The 16,777-nt window shown below is 37.2% G+C and overlaps 1 protein-coding gene across 1 annotated transcript; it reads left to right on the top strand.

Moving 5' to 3' along the window:
- The first annotated feature begins 5,615 nt into the window (after positions 1–5,615).
- LOC134260829 (nuclear pore complex protein Nup205-like) lies at positions 5,616–16,668 on the top strand. The gene is made up of 6 exons (XM_062743363.1): positions 5,616–5,659; positions 6,139–6,258; positions 12,346–12,444; positions 12,630–12,764; positions 14,367–14,539; positions 16,540–16,668. Exons 2-6 carry the CDS (start codon positions 6,225–6,227, stop codon positions 16,666–16,668), a joined length of 570 nt encoding a protein of 189 aa, XP_062599347.1. The 5' UTR covers positions 5,616–5,659; positions 6,139–6,224.
- The last annotated feature ends 109 nt before the right edge of the window (positions 16,669–16,777 follow it).

Genomic DNA, 16,777 nt, shown 5'->3' on the forward strand with positions numbered 1-16,777 from the left:
GCAGGTTAGGCGGAATACGCCTTGCAGGTAAGGCGGAATACGCCTTGCAGGTAACCCATATTAGGAAAGGCGGAATACGCCTTAACTAATTTAAATATTTCGAGCACTTTACGCCCTGACTCCACCCGGACTCCGTCTAATAGTCTTATTAAGTTTCTTATAGATGATAGGCGGATTCTGGTTTAGTGAATTCCGCCTGGAGTCAGGGCGTAAATTTTCGTACAGGTTGCGTCAATATGTTTCTTGTGGATGGAGATTGCATTAAATACTTAGGTTTGTAATTTTTTTTTCAAGCAAATAACACTTCTACAGTGTTAATTACCGTTTATTACGTACATCGCGTGGACTGATTAACAATACAGACCGAATACACATTGAATATGGATTTACTACAGGATTTTTAACTAACGCAACCGGCGCATGCCCAAAGGGGTTAGTCGACACCCGGCGGCGACTAACCCCTTTGGGCATGCGCCAACTAACCCAGTAAAAAGTTCATCTAACCCCTGCCAGTACATGCAAACTTGTTTACACCAATAAATAAACATACACAACAATAAATAAACAAACAAATAACAAACAAATAAACAGATAAGAAGAAATAATTAACAGAAAATAGAATAACTTATTTAATGAGTTTATAAACAAAATCTTTACCCAAATACTCACAAAATATGCAGAGATCTAAGGCAACATTTTTTTCTACTGAGCTAAAAATACATGTAAGAGCGTCTGTTATTTTTTTTAATTCTTTAAATTCCGAATGAAATAATTATTCCGAGCTGAAATAATACCCTGTTATATGTATATGTCTTGATTGTTGACAACTCTTTAAATTAAATTAATCAAAACTTTCCACTGTAATTATGTACATGTTGTAGTAGTATAGAGTTCAACAGTTTACAATGTATAATGAATTAAGAAAATAGTTTTCTCATCAGTAACCATTGCATGAGCATACATGTAGTCTACATGTTGATTGTTGACCTTAATATGGTGATTTCTATAGAGATGAAGCCGGTGTTGATACAGAGGAGGACTTCCTGTCCAGCCTCATGGCCCGCTATCGTCAACTTCTCTTTGCCGCACTCAAATTCTGTCAGGCCATGCTGACCTCACTGGGTATAGAAAACCAGGACTGTGGCAATCAGGTGCATGAATATTCTCTCCAGCTTTAGATTTAATATTTAATGCAAAGTCCCTTGGACGGTTAATGGACCCATATCAGTATTTAGAATTAGTTGTGTAGAAAGTCTTTACATCAAGTAGAATTTATCATTGTTTTGACTTGTGGGTATCAGTGTTGTTTGTTTTGAACATATTTTATTGTATAAACAAAAGGATTTTGGAAACAAGTTCTTCCAACTTATGAGTTAAGAAAACCTCTCCTTATCATTGCTATTTCCGTATAAGTAGAATTTTTAGCGAGGATTTTATTTAGGCATTATTTTGGCATTATATGTATTAGCGAGGGTCATGAGATCGCTAAAACTGAATACCGCTAAAAATTAATTGTATTTGTAATTGCTGCTTTATTAAGTATTTTAAAATCGCTAAAATTACCTCTGGCTTTAAATAAAATACCATTTTTTAAGGAGAAATCGCTAAATTTGAGTATCACTAAAATTTCCACTTATACAGTATAAGGCAATTGACATGTTCTTGAAGGCATATATATAATTTCTTAGGTAACTCAAAGAGAGATTAGAATTGAGTTACTGATACATACATTTAAAAAAATAAATTGTCATGGGAATGTAATTTTATGGGTAAGGGTGACCAACGAAATCCACAAATAACAGACCCCACATACATGTTACAGAATTGTTCACCATTCCTTGCCGTTATATAGGTGATGCAGTTTATCTTATCTCACGGAGAAGTTTTCCACGGAATTCTACGAGACAGACAGCCCAGTTTAAATCTTTCAGCTCTACGTGAACTAGCTCTAACTACAGCAGTACTGACATGAGCCAACTCCAGAGGTTTGTGCCTTTATGGAAGTAGATTTTTTCATTGTGACATTTTTATTGGTAGTATTTTTTTTTTTCAAAAGTTTAGTTATAAAATGTTCAAATTATTATGTGTATCTTCATTTCTAATGTTGTACAAAACATGCATTCCAGATGCAGAATTTGATGACCTTGACCCAGCTGGAATAGAGTTGAAAGGTCAAAAGGTCAGGATTGAGAGACAGATGTTGGCTTTAAGGTAGGTCGCGGGTTTGCTTTTGTCATCAGTTTTGGTACGCAATTTTGACGATTCGAGCGGCTGTTTTGTGCACATTTGATTATGACGTCAGTTACGTCACAAAGACAACGTAACGTTGTTTCGCGCTTAATTCTCTGTAAATGACTTCAAGTCTGTACGAATCAAGTATATGGCACGCCAAATTCACAAAAATGAGATAAACCTAGTTTCACAATTGATAAACTAGGTTTATCGACTGTAAACTATAGTTTACAAACCGTAAACTATAGTTAACGATTCGTTAAGTATAGTTTTCATCTGTACGAATAATAATCTAAGTTTATCTGTCTGTAATAAAGCGTTAACAATAGATTTTGTTGATAAACATAGATTCACGTTTGTAAACTATAATTTACAATCGTAAACTATAGTTAAGTGTTGTTAATCATAGTTTCACAAATCGGAACTATATTTATCAGTTAACAGTTAACTATAGTTAAGAGTTGTTAACCATAGTTTCACAAATCGAAACTATATTTATCAGTTAACAGTTAACTATAGTTAAGAGTAGTAAACTATAGTTTACAAATCGTGAAACTTTATTTATCAGATAATCTATGTTTTGCAATCGCAAATGATTGTTTTCGGTGTTAAGTATAGTTTACGGTTGTGAAACATAGATTATCGCGTTAACTATGGTTTACAGACGTAAAATATAGATTAACGTCGTTAACTATAGTTTACAGTCCGTAAACTATAGTTTACAACCGATAAATCTAATTTATCGACTGTGAAACTATGTTTTGCTCATTTTTGTGAATTTGGCGTGCCATACAAGTAGATAAATACAAAGTGCATGCTTTTGTACGTAAACCCTGTATATGTTTTATAATTAAATTTCAGTCTAAATTCATGAATTAATTATTATATGTAATGTCTAAAGACTTATTAAATACAATGCCAAATGAGAGAAATTATTTATATTGTGAGTGTAACTAAACTGCTAAGATTGATTGATTGATTGTATACTGTGTAACGTCCCTCTCCAGAATATTCCACTGATATGGAGATGTCACCATTGCCGGTGAAGGGCTGCTTTGGGCCTTTGCTCGGCACTCAGGGCCATTGAGCAGGGAGATATCTTTTTCGTGCCACACCTGCTGTGACACGGGGCCTCGGTTTATACGGTCTCATCCGAAGGACCGCCCCATTTAGTCGCCTTTTACGACAAGCAAGGGGGAACTGAGGACCTATTCTAACCCGGGTCCCCACGGGATCTAAACTGCTAAGAGTATATCAAAATAAATCAACGTAAAATTATGGAATGCAGAAAGAAAGTTGTCCTGAATAAAAATTGCTTAGTGGAAAACTTGAGGGGTTGTATGTGTGCACATTATTTAAAACTCAGGGGAACATGCGTATTGCATCATAACTGCCATAAAAGCCGGGGCGAAAATATGCGTATATACTTTTCAGGATGGAACACATAATTATCAGTAAAAAAGAGTGAAATTTAAGCACATGTTTTTCCTGTTTTTTTTTTATTACTATCATCATTGTCAATATTGTCTGGTCGTTATGCATTTAAATCTCTTGTAATCGCCTTGTTTTGCTGGCTAATAAATTGTGAAATTCATTTAAAAATAAAATTATACAAACACCTGGACTGTAAGACATATAAGACACTGTAAACAATTTATAATTATCTTTTTCTATATACATGTATTAAAATTTTTTATAACAAAAACTCAAAGTGTAAAAGCTAAATGCAAGAGTTTTACATATCCCGTATTGAAATTCATTCAGAAAAATCGAAAATTAATAAATGCATGTTTGATATAGTGCAATATACTATAGCTTGTAACTAATATAGAAAGAACAAGTATAAACCCCCCTCCTCCCCTCGGCCGCTAATTTCCTCTGAATCGGGATGTTTTTTCTCACGGTTTTCGAATATACAATGTAGTGTCATGCCTGAAATCCTACTAACCATGAATTTCTTAAAAATACATGTACTAATATTTAATATTTTATTACTTGCGTTGTTGTCGCCGTATGTTAATTTTCAGGTTCGAGGAATCTTTATACCGTTCAATCTGACTTTGTGATCGGAATATGAATTTTTACAATACTAGTGATAATAAGTTGCTGGTCATTCTAATGTGTCTCCACAATAAATGAAATGATATATTTAATTAAAATTAAATTTTGTATATATGTCATCTTTTAAATTTTCCAAATACCAAGATATTTATACTCGTACTATGAACGTGACTGCGTTCAACAAATGACGTTGTAGATGTTAATTACGCCATAAACGCAACATTTTAGTAGTATTAAAGAAAACTTTGAAATTATTTAGCAAAAAATCTAGCGAGAAGACATATTGATTTTTTTATATTAATAGTTTTAATTTTACCTGATCTTCACATTTTGAAACTCCTGACTAATTCGTCTACGTCTTTAAAAAGTTATCCATTCTTTTTCAAAGAAACTATTTTCACAAAATTGGCTTAAAACGTCATTTTCCCATACAATTCAATAGTAAAACGTAAAAAAAAGTACCAACAACAATACCGCGCTTACAGTAATATAGTATTAAAACTATCTAGGCAAATTTAATGAAAATTGCAGATAATACGCTATGAATTCTAATGATCATTATATCAAATTTTCAGGATATGTTTTCTCGTAAGAATTTTTATGCAGTAAACCCGCGACTTACCTTAATGCCAAAGTACATGTACTGTATATCAGAGAGAGTCAACCGACAACTCAAGTTACTGGAGTCTGACGAGTCGACTCGGGGGAAGGACTTGAGTTCAGAACTCGCGGTGGTATTTTTAGAAGTGTCCTCCAATGTGACCTCCTACTGTCGAGCTGTCATCTCAACCTCAGGTAAAACAACAAATTTAAGGACATATCTTGTCAGATTGATCAATTAAGTTGTGATAAACCTGTCAGAACTGGCAATAAAATTTTGAAGTTGTAAATCTTTCAATTTAAATTTATGTGTGTAGGGGCCGAAATTTATGTTGTTACCTTTATAAAGTGTCAAAGCAGATAATACCTTTATAAACATTGTTTAGTACTGGGCATTAATAATGGTATTGCAAACTTTTTAAACTTATTAGCTTTAAACATACACACAAAAAAGCCTCAATATAAAAACACTTTTAAAAAAAATATTTAGACATCTGTTATCGCACAAAAATATTTAACGTCCAGGGGCTCTTGCGCCAAAGGCACTAAAATTAGAAGTGCCCCAAATATTCCTTATTCTTTCTCAGAAGCATTTAATTACCATATTGTAAATGTTAAGTAATATCAGCATCAGGAAAACATATTGTAACTTTTTGTAATTTCTGATTTTTTTTTTCAATTTATAGGACCAACATCACAGTTTTCTTGAGATCTGTTCGACCGAGTCTGGAGGAAGCCCTTTCTAGAGATCTAGGAAGTACTGACGGTAAGTTATTTATATCACTAGAGGTCAGAGGTCAATAAACTGTTATATTGAATAATTTTCTTTTCTCTTATTGGCTAGAACCAACACTGTAAGAAGGTCACTACCTGTTATATTGAATAATTTTCTTTTCTCTTATTGGCTGAGAACCAACAATGTAAGAAAGTTACAATGTGTTCTTGTTGAAATTTCTTGTTAAAACTTTCAATTAAAGCAAAGAAATAGTCAGTCTTTTAGGATCGAGTTTGCTATCATTTAATCATGTGATAAGATAGATATTGCTATTTTTTGCAGTTAATACGATGATTTAGACACCTGAGGAGTACAATATTCACTGAGCCCAAATACTGTACTTTGAAGAGCTAAATCATCGTATTGACCTTAAAAACAGCAATAATTGTATATTATTATATAAAAGGGTGGAGGTCTTTATTTTTAAACATTTCTTGTTTTAAATGTATTTGTAACATATCTGGTTACAGACACCTCATTCCTGAGTAGCAGTACAGTCCAGGCCCCCAGTCTAGGGGTGGTGGTGTATCAACTCCGTCAGTGTGCCAACCACTTCATGTCTGTGTACGAGAGTCACAAGCAACATCTACGTAAACTACAGAGTCTGGCTGATCTTAGTACAGACGACCTCAAACAGATAAATACACAATCAACATCTACGTAAGCTACAGAGTCTGGCTGATCTTAGTACAGACGACCTCAAACAGGTAAAGACACAAACAACATCTACGTAAGCTACAGAGTCTGACTGACCTTAGTACAGACGACCTCAAACAGGTAAAGACACAAGCAACATCTACGTAAGCTACAGAGTCTGGCTGATCTTAGTACAGACGACCTCAAACAGATAAATACACAATCAACATCTACGTAAGCTACAGAGTCTGGCTGATCTTAGTACAGACGACCTCAAACAGGTAAAGACACAAACAACATCTACGTAAACTACAGAGTCTGGCTGATCTTAGTACAGACGACCTCAAACAGATAAATACACAATCAACATCTACGTAAGCTACAGAGTCTGGCTGATCTTAGTACAGACGACCTCAAACAGATAAATACACAATCAACATCTACGTAAGCTACAGAGTCTGGCTGATCTTAGTACAGACGACCTCAAACAGGTAAAGACACAAACAACATCTACGTAAACTACGGAGTCTGGCTGATCTTAGTACAGACGACCTCAAACAGGTAAGATACAAACAACATCTCCGTAAACTACAGAGTCTGGCTGATCTTAGTACAGACGACCTCAAACAGGTAAGATACAAACAACATCTCCGTAAACTACAGAGTCTGGCTGATCTTAGTACAGACGACCTCAAACAGGTAAAGACACAAACAACACCTCCCTAAACTACAGAGTCTGGCTGATCTTAGTACAGACAACCTCAAACAGGTAAAGACACAAACAACATCTACGTAAACTACGGAGTCTGGCTGATCTTAGTACAGACGACCTCAAACAGGTAAAGACACAAACAACATCTACGTAAACTACAGAGTCTGGCTGATCTTAGTACAGACGACCTCAAACAGGTAAGATACAAACAACATCTCCGTAAACTACAGAGTCTGGCTGATCTTAGTACAGACGACCTCAAACAGGTAAAGACACAAACAATACCTCCGTAAACTACAGAGTCTGGCTGACCTTAGTACAGACGACCTCAAACAGGTAAAGACACAAACAACATCTCCGTTAACTACAGAGTCTGACTGATCTAAGTACAGACGACCTCAAACAGGTAAAGACACAAACAATACCTGTGTAAACTACAGAGTCTGGCTGATCTTAGTACAGACGATCTCAAACAGGTAAAGACACAAACAACATCTACGTAAACTACAGAGTCTGACTGATCTTAGTACAGACGACCTCAATCAGGTAAAGACACAAATAACATCTACGTAAACTACAGAGTCTGACTAACCTTAGTACAGACGACCTCAAACAGGTAAAGACACAAACAACACCATCCTAAACTACAGAGTCTGACTGATCTTAGTACAGACGACCTCAAACAGGTAAAGACACAAACAATACCTCCGTACACTACAGAGTCTGACTGATCTTAGTACAGACGACCTCAAACAGGTAAAGACACAAACAACATCTCCGTAAACTACAGAGTCTGACTGATCTTAGTACAGACGACCTCAAACAGGTAAAGACACAAACAACACCTCCGTAAACTACAGAGTCTGACTGATCTTAGTACAGACGACCTCAAACAGGTAAAGACACAAACAACACCTCTGTAAACTACAGAGTCTGACTGATCTTAGTACAGACGACCTCAAACAGGTAAAGACACAAACAACATCTCCGTAAACTACAGAGTCTGTCTGATCTTAGTACAGACGACCTCAAACAGGTAAAGACACAAACAACACCTCAGTACACTACAGAGTCTGGCTGACCTTAGTACAGACGACCTCAAACAGGTAGTGACACAAACAACATCTCCGTAAACTACAGAGTCTGACTGATCTTAGTACAGATGACCTCAAACAGGTAAAGACACAAACAACATCTCAGAAAACTACAGAGTCTGACTGACCTTAGTACAGACGACCTCAAACAGGTAAAGACACAAACAACACCTCCCTAAACTACAGAGTCTGACTGATCTTAGTACAAACGATCTCAAACAGGTTAAGACACAAACAACACCTCCGTAAACTCATAGTCTGACTGACCTTAGTACAGACGACCTCAAACAGGTAAAGACACAAACAACACCTCCATAAACTATAGAGTCTGTCTGACCTTAGTACAGACGACCTCAAACAGGTAAAGACACAAACAACACCTCCGTAAACTACAGAGTCTGTCTGACCTTAGTACAGACGACCTCAAACAGGTAAAGACACAAACAACACCTCCGTAAACTATAGAGTCTGTCTGATCTTAGTACAGACGATCTCAAACAGGTAAAGACACAAACAACACCTCCATAAACTATAGAGTCTGTCTGACCTTAGTACAGACGACCTCAAACAGGTAAAGACACAAACAACACCTCCGTAAACTATAGAGTCTGTCTGACTTTAGTACAGACGATCTCAGACAGGTAAAGACATAAACAACATCTCCCTAAACTACAGAGTCTGTCTGACCTTAGTACAGATGACTCAAACAGGTAAAGACACAAACAACACCTCCGTAAACTACAGAGTCTGACTGACCTCAGTACAGACGACCTCAAACAGGTAAAGACATAAACAACACCTTCGTAAACTACAGAGTCTGACTGATCTTAGTACAGACGACCTCAAACAGGTAAAGACACAAACAACACCTCCCTAAACTACAGAGTCTGACTAACCTTAGTACAGACGATCTCAAACAGGTAAAGACACAAACAACACCTCCGTAAACTACAGAGTCTGTCTGACCTTAGTACAGACGACCTCAAACAGGTAAAGACACAAACAACACCTCCGTACACTACAGAGTCTGGCTGACCTTAGTACAGACGACCTCAAACAGGTAAAGACACAAACAACACCTCCCTAAACTATAGAGTCTGTCTGACCTTATTACAGACGACCTCAAACAGGTAAAGACACAAACAACACCTCCGTAAACTACAGAGTCTGTCTGACCTTAGTACAGACGACCTCAAACAGGTAAAGACACAAACAACACCTCCCTAAACTACAGAGTCTGTCTGACCTTAGTACAGACGACCTCAAACAGGTAAAGACACAAACAACACCTCCGTAAACTACAGAGTCTGACTGACCTTAGTACAGACGATCTCAAACAGGTAAAGACATAAACAACACCTTCGTAAACTACAGAGTCTGACTGATCTTAGTACAGACGACCTCAAACAGGTAAAGACACAAACAACACCTCCGTACACTACAGAGTCTGACTGATCTTAGTACAGACGACCTCAAACAGGTAAAGACACAAACAACACCTCCCTAAACTACAGAGTCTGACTGACCTTAGTACAGACGATCTCAAACAGGTAAAGACACAAACAACATCTCCGTACACTACAAAGTCTGACTGATCTTAGTACAGACGACCTCAAACAGGTAAAGACACAAACAACACCTCCGTAAACTACAGAGTCTGACTGACCTTAGTACAGACGACCTCAAACAGGTAAAGACACAAACAACACCTCCCTAAACTACAGAGTCTGACTGACCTAGTACAGAGGAACTCAAACAGGTAAAGACACAAACAACATCTACGTAAACTACAGAGTCTGTCTGACCTTAGTACAGACGTCCTCAAACAGGTAAAGACACAAACAACATCTACGTAAACTACAGAGTCTGTCTGATCTTAGTACAGACGACCTCAAACAGGTAAAGACACAAACAACATCTCCGTAAACTACAGAGTCTGACTGATCTTAGTACAGACGACCTCAAACAGGTAAAGACACAAATAACACCTCCGTACACTACAGAGTCTGACTAACCTAGTACAGAGGACCTCAAACAGGTAAAGACACAAACAACATCTCCGTAAACTACAGAGTCTGTCTGACCTTAGTACAGACGACCTCAGACAGGTAAAGACACAAACAACATCTACTTTAAACTACAGAGTCTGTCTGATCTTAGTACAGACGACCTCAAACAGGTAAAGACACAAACAACACCTCCGTACACTACAGAGTCTGACTGACCTTAGTACAGACGACCTCAAACAGGTAAAGACACAAACAACATCTCCGTAAACTACAGAGTCTGGCTGATCTTAGTACAGACGACTCAAACAGGTAAAGACACAAACAAAACATCCGTAAACTACAGAATCTGACTGATCTTAGTACAGACGACCTTAAACAGGTAAAGACACAAACAACATCTCCGTAAACTACAGAGTCTGTCTGACCTTAGTACAGACGACCTCAAACAGGTAAAGACACAAACAACACCTCCGTACACTACAGAGTCTGGCTGACCTTAGTACAGACGACCTCAAACAGGTAAAGACACAAACAACACCTCCCTAAACTATAGAGTCTGTCTGACCTTATTACAGACGACCTCAAACAGGTAAAGACACAAACAACACCTCCGTAAACTACAGAGTCTGTCTGACCTTAGTACAGACGACCTCAAACAGGTAAAGACACAAACAACACCTCCGTAAACTACAGAGTCTGACTGACCTTAGTACAGACGACTTCAAACAGGTAAAGACACAAACAACACCTCCGTAAACTACAGAGTCTGACTGACCTTAGTACAGACGATCTCAAACAGGTAAAGACATAAACAACACCTTCGTAAACTACAGAGTCTGACTGATCTTAGTACAGACGACCTCAAACAGGTAAAGACACAAACAACACCTCCGTACACTACAGAGTCTGACTGATCTTAGTACAGACGACCTCAAACAGGTAAAGACACAAACAACACCTCCCTAAACTACAGAGTCTGACTGACCTTAGTACAGACGATCTCAAACAGGTAAAGACACAAACAACACCTCCGTACACTACAAAGTCTGACTGATCTTAGTACAGACGACCTCAAACAGGTAAAGACACAAACAACATCTCCGTAAACTATAGAGTCTGTCTGATCTTAGTACAGACGATCTCAAACAGGTAAAGACACAAACAACACCTCCATAAACTATAGAGTCTGTCTGACCTTAGTACAGACGACCTCAAACAGGTAAAGACACAAACAACACCTCCGTAAACTATAGAGTCTGTCTGACTTTAGTACAGACGATCTCAGACAGGTAAAGACACAAACAACATCTCCCTAAACTACAGAGTCTGTCTGACCTTAGTACAGACGTCCTCAAACAGGTAAAGACACAAACAACATCTACGTAAACTACAGAGTCTGTCTGACCTAGTACAGACGACCTCAAACAGGTAAAGACACAAACAACACCTCCGTAAACTACAGAGTCTGACTGACCTAGTACAGACGACCTCAAACAGGTAAAGACACAAACAACACCTCCGTACACTACAGAGTCTGTCTGACCTTAGTACAGACGTCCTCAAACAGGTAAAGACACAAACAACATCTACGTAAACTACAGAGTCTGTCTGATCTTAGTACAGACGACCTCAAACAGGTAAAGACACAAACAACACCTCCGTACACTACAGAGTCTGACTGACCTTAGTACAGACGACCTCAAACAGGTAAAGACACAAACAACATCTCCGTAAACTACAGAGTCTGACTGACCTTAGTACAGACGACCTCAAACAGGTAAAGACACAAACAATACCTCTGTAAACTCATAGTCTGACTGACCTTAGTACAGACGATCTCAAACAGGTAAAGACACAGACAACACCTCCGTAAACTACAGAGTCTGTCTGATCTTAGTACAGACGACCTCAAACAGGTAAAGACACAAACAATTCCGTAAACTACAGAGTCTGGCTGACCTTAGTACAGACGTCCTCAAACAGGTAAAGACACAAATAACACCTCCGTAAACTACAGAGTCTGACTGACCTTAGTACAGACGACCTCAAACAGGTACAGAGAAAATAAAAAAATCGAAGCATAACGTACTACATAGTACAAAGGATATGAAATCGGAGAAGGTTGTAATTTTTAGTCATTTAGATTACTGAGTATATGTCTTTTATATATGTATTTATTCTTATATTTTTGTATTGATCTGTTTACCGGTATTTAGTTTTCTGGAGTAGAAGAGAAGCTCACATCTCATCAGAGACAGAAACTCGCTAGAACTCGCCTCACCAAAATCGTGCATTACGAAGAGGAACAACTGCAGTACCTAGCTTGTATCCTTTTGAAATGAAGCAGCTAATATTATGATGTTGGCTACGTAAAAGTTTTTGTTTGAAGTTGAATCAATTATTTTTATTTGGCAGCTAGTGTACAATTTCAAACATGTGAATAAATAGAAACATTGAAAAACAAGAACAGAAAACATAACTGGTAGTAATCTCCCTTGACTATGCAGTAGACATCTTGGAGAACTGTCTGTTTATGTTGTGGCGCCATCTGGAGTATTATCTCATTCACTGCGTTCCTGTCAATCAGCAGACATCTGCGTACCAGAGTCAGACTCGCAGACACACACAACTCAGGAGGCTTCAAGGTTAGTCAGGATATTTATATCTCATGTCTTTTACATGTGGTACAAATGAGTTTATGCCTTTATATTTCCATTTCTAATTGTTTCTCTGTGATAACTCTTTGAAAGTTGTCGGAGTTTATTTCTTGATAATTCTGCCGGAATGTAAATTAGACAGGTCGATAGGTCAGGTGCCAAGGAGGCCTAATATGCATGCAAATCCCGTGCACATCTGTCTCTGAGTCTTACGCTAAGGAATAGCATGTAAATGCATGTAAATCTCGTGCGGCTGCCTTTGTGTTTGACGTCAGTGGGCGAGGACTATTGAAATTGGCATGGACGTCCTCGTGTGATTTAAATCTATGTCTACATTTTTAAAGTCTAAATCTACAATTTTATTTCAAAATGAAATGGAAATATAAGGAATCACTGTCTTGTTTTGAGAGTATGTCAGGGACATCAACAATAGTGGGAAACATGGGATAATTTTAGCATAACGGGCTTTACTTCGCCCGTTATGCAAATTATCCCATGTTTCCCACCATTGTTGATGCCCTGGCATACTCTCAAAACTAGACAGTGATTCCTTAATCGTCTTTTTTTTGTCTAAGTGAAATCAGTCTAACTGTACGCTGGGAAAGTGTTTTACCTCCAATTTTTATGCGCCCAGATCGAAAGATCCGAGGCATATATATTGTTTTGTCCTGTCTGCCTGTCTGTTTGTCTGTTTATCTTTTTGTCTGCAAACTTGAACCTTCGCCATAACTTTTGAACCATGAATGGCACAGACTTCATATTTGGTTTGTATAATCCACTAATGAAGCTCTTTCAAATGACACCAAGGTCAATGACCTTGTGATATTGACTGACCTACATGTTAAATTTTTTTTTTCGAAATTATGCCATAACTTTTGAACCATAAAAGATAGAGACTTCATATTTGGTATGTATACACCACTGATTAAGCTCTTTTAAATAAAACCATGGTCAATGAGCTTGTGACCTTGACTTTGACCAATACTCTAAATATTAATAGCTTTTTTGTCAGCAAACTTTAACCTTTGCCATAACTTAAGAACAAAGAAAGATAGAGACTTAATATTTGGCATGCGTACTCCACTGATAAAGCCCTTTCAAATAACACAAAGGTCAGTGGTCTTGTGACCTTGACTGTTTCCTACATTCTAAAAATAGCCTTTTTGAACCTTCACCATTACTTTTGAACTATGAGAGATAGAGACTTCAAATTTAATATGCATACTTCACTAATCAAGTTCTTTCAAATGACATCAAGATCAATGTCCTTGTAACCTTGACTATGACCTTTATGCTAAATATATGTTTTTTTTAACTTTGTTGCTGCTTTCACAAACTCATCTTGTTTTCAATACCTTCTTCACCAATGTGAGAATTTGAAATCGGGTAAATTTTAATATGAAAACACACACAACTTAGTCTAAGTGAATTTAAAATAGGGCAAATTTGTTTGAAAGTGTAGGAGAGCGAAAATAAAACTGAATGAAAATATTGTTGTGTATTGTGTACAATATTGAATTTTTTTATCCAAGTGTGTAATGTACTTCCAGATAGTGATATATGATAGGTTAATCCTTTAAATGTTTACAGATTTGACAGGGATTTCTCATTCATCATTTGGAGAATCTGATGTCGACTCTCTGCCAGACATAGATAGACAGCTTATGATGGGGGTGACCAGTGAAGATATAGAGACATTGAAACAGACAGCAAACTCAGCCATACACGACTCACTCCTCGAAAAGATACAAAAGATTGACATGGTAAAAGTGAAACAGTAGATAATGATTCCAAATAAAAAGGGAGAGGCCAAGGGGAAACAAAATATTAATTAAAGAAAAAATACTTAGCCATCTCTTTTACATTTAAGACTTGGTCATGCATCCCCTTCCACAATTTGGCCACATCCGATTTTTAGGTAGCTTAGGTCATCTTTAAACATGCTTGCCCTCTCCTGGCTTGGGGTACAATTATTGGGTTGGTACTTTAGGTTTGTGGAAAAATCTTTTTTCAAGAAAAATCCTTTTATATTTCAAGAAAAATCTGTTTTCAAAATTTTTTTAAACATATTTGTCGAGGATATAAGAGGACTGAAAAGAAGAAAAAAAATGTTTTCTGGAATGTAAGAAAAAAAGTTTTGAGTCTGGTCAATTTAGGTCAATTGGTTGAGAAGAGGTCAACAAAATAAATTTTGTATCTGATCACCTATTGTCAGTCATCCGTCCATCTGTCTACCTGTCTGTCTAGCCGTCCGTCTGTAAACTTTTCACATTTTCAACTTCTTCTCAGGAACCACTGGGCCAATTTAAACCAAACTTGGTACAAAGCATCCTTTGGTGAAGGGAATATAAATTGTAAAAATCAAGGGCCAGGGCCCCTTCCAAGGGGAGATAATCAAGAAAATACAAAAATAGGGTGGGATCATTAAAAAATCTTCTTCTCAAGAACCACTGGGCCAGAAAAGCTGAATCTTATGTGGAAGCATCCTGGGGTAGTGTAGATTCTAAATTATACAAATCATGACCCCATGGGGTAGGGCGGGGCCATAATAGGGCATCCAAGTTTTACATAGAAATATATAGGAAAAAATTAAAAAATCTTCTTTTCAAGAACTACTGAGCCAGAAAAGCTGAAACGTATGTAGAAGCATTCTGGGGTAGGTAGATTTTAAATTATACAAATCATGACCCCCTGGAATAGGGCGGGGCCACAATAGGGAATCCAACTTTTACATAGAAATATATAGGAAAACACTTTAAATATCTTCTTCTCTAGAACCACTGAGCCAGAAAAGCTGAAACCTATGTGGAAACATTCTGGAAAAGTGTTGATTCAAAATTATTCAAATCATGACCCCTGGGGTAGGCCGGGGCCACAATAGGGAATCTAAGTTTTACATAGAAATATATAGGAAAAAAACTTTAAAAATCTCCTTCTCAAGAACCACTGGGCCAGAAAACCTGAAACTTAATATGTGGAAGGATCATGGAATAATGTAGATTCTAAATTGTCCAAATCATGACCCCTGGGATAGGGCGTGGTCACAATTGGTATTAAAAAAAGGGGAAATCTGTTAAAGAACAGCATGGCTAAAGTTTCTCAGGTGAGCGTTATGGTCCATGGACCTCTTGTTTTAAGCTGGCCTTATTCACTTCTCCTGCAGTGCAATTCAAAACAAAATTCATTTACCCCTCTCTTACAGTTCACAAAAGTGCTTCAGCCACCCCTCTAAATCAGCCCACATTAACAAAATAACCCGTCCTTTTCCACAGCCCAACTTAAATCCTCTCCCAAAGCCATACTTAAATTCTGTTTCATCAGCCTATTTGTTAAAATCCGCAATAAAAATAGATCACTGTTTTAAAATAGAACATATACCATAAATAAGCACTGAGCTCCCAAAATGACACCCCCTGCCTCCCATATTATCATAATGGCAAAGTCTTAAGTTTTGGTCTGAGAGACATGAAATAAGTGTTGGATGAAAAATGTAAAATATGTGCACAATGGCTCTATGCAATAAAGATTCTATGAAATTAAATTTTTATTTATATAAGAGGAGTTATGGATAAGAGATGGGTAAAACAAAAAAATGTTTATTGGACAGACATACAGATGGATGAACTAACACCCCCATCACTATACCCTAAACCCAGCTTTTCAAGCGGGGGTTATAAATAATACTTTAAATGAACCATATTTAAATTTATGACCCAACTGTGACAAAACTTTGGAATAATCCATTATTTGCTTGTTTGTTAAGGAATACTGTAAGTCCAGGACCCACTACAGCTTTGTGGAGGCCCTCATAAGGAGAGTAAGGAGAGGCTCAACACAGGGAGCTTATAAGTTATATAAAACCAGACACAGGGAGATCACTATAGTGAAATGATTGATGTTGTCTTTAAATATGAATTTAAAAAAAACATTCAGAGAAAATATACTGTACATCAAGTAAGGATTTTAATGTTCAGTGCTACTGGCAGTGGACTCATTGAGCT

Source organism: Saccostrea cucullata, unplaced genomic scaffold (assembly GCF_032062105.1).
Source record: "Saccostrea cucullata isolate Sc308-1 unplaced genomic scaffold, CSIRO_AGI_Scuc_v1 ctg4034, whole genome shotgun sequence".
Lineage (NCBI taxonomy): Eukaryota > Metazoa > Mollusca > Bivalvia > Ostreida > Ostreidae > Saccostrea > Saccostrea cuccullata.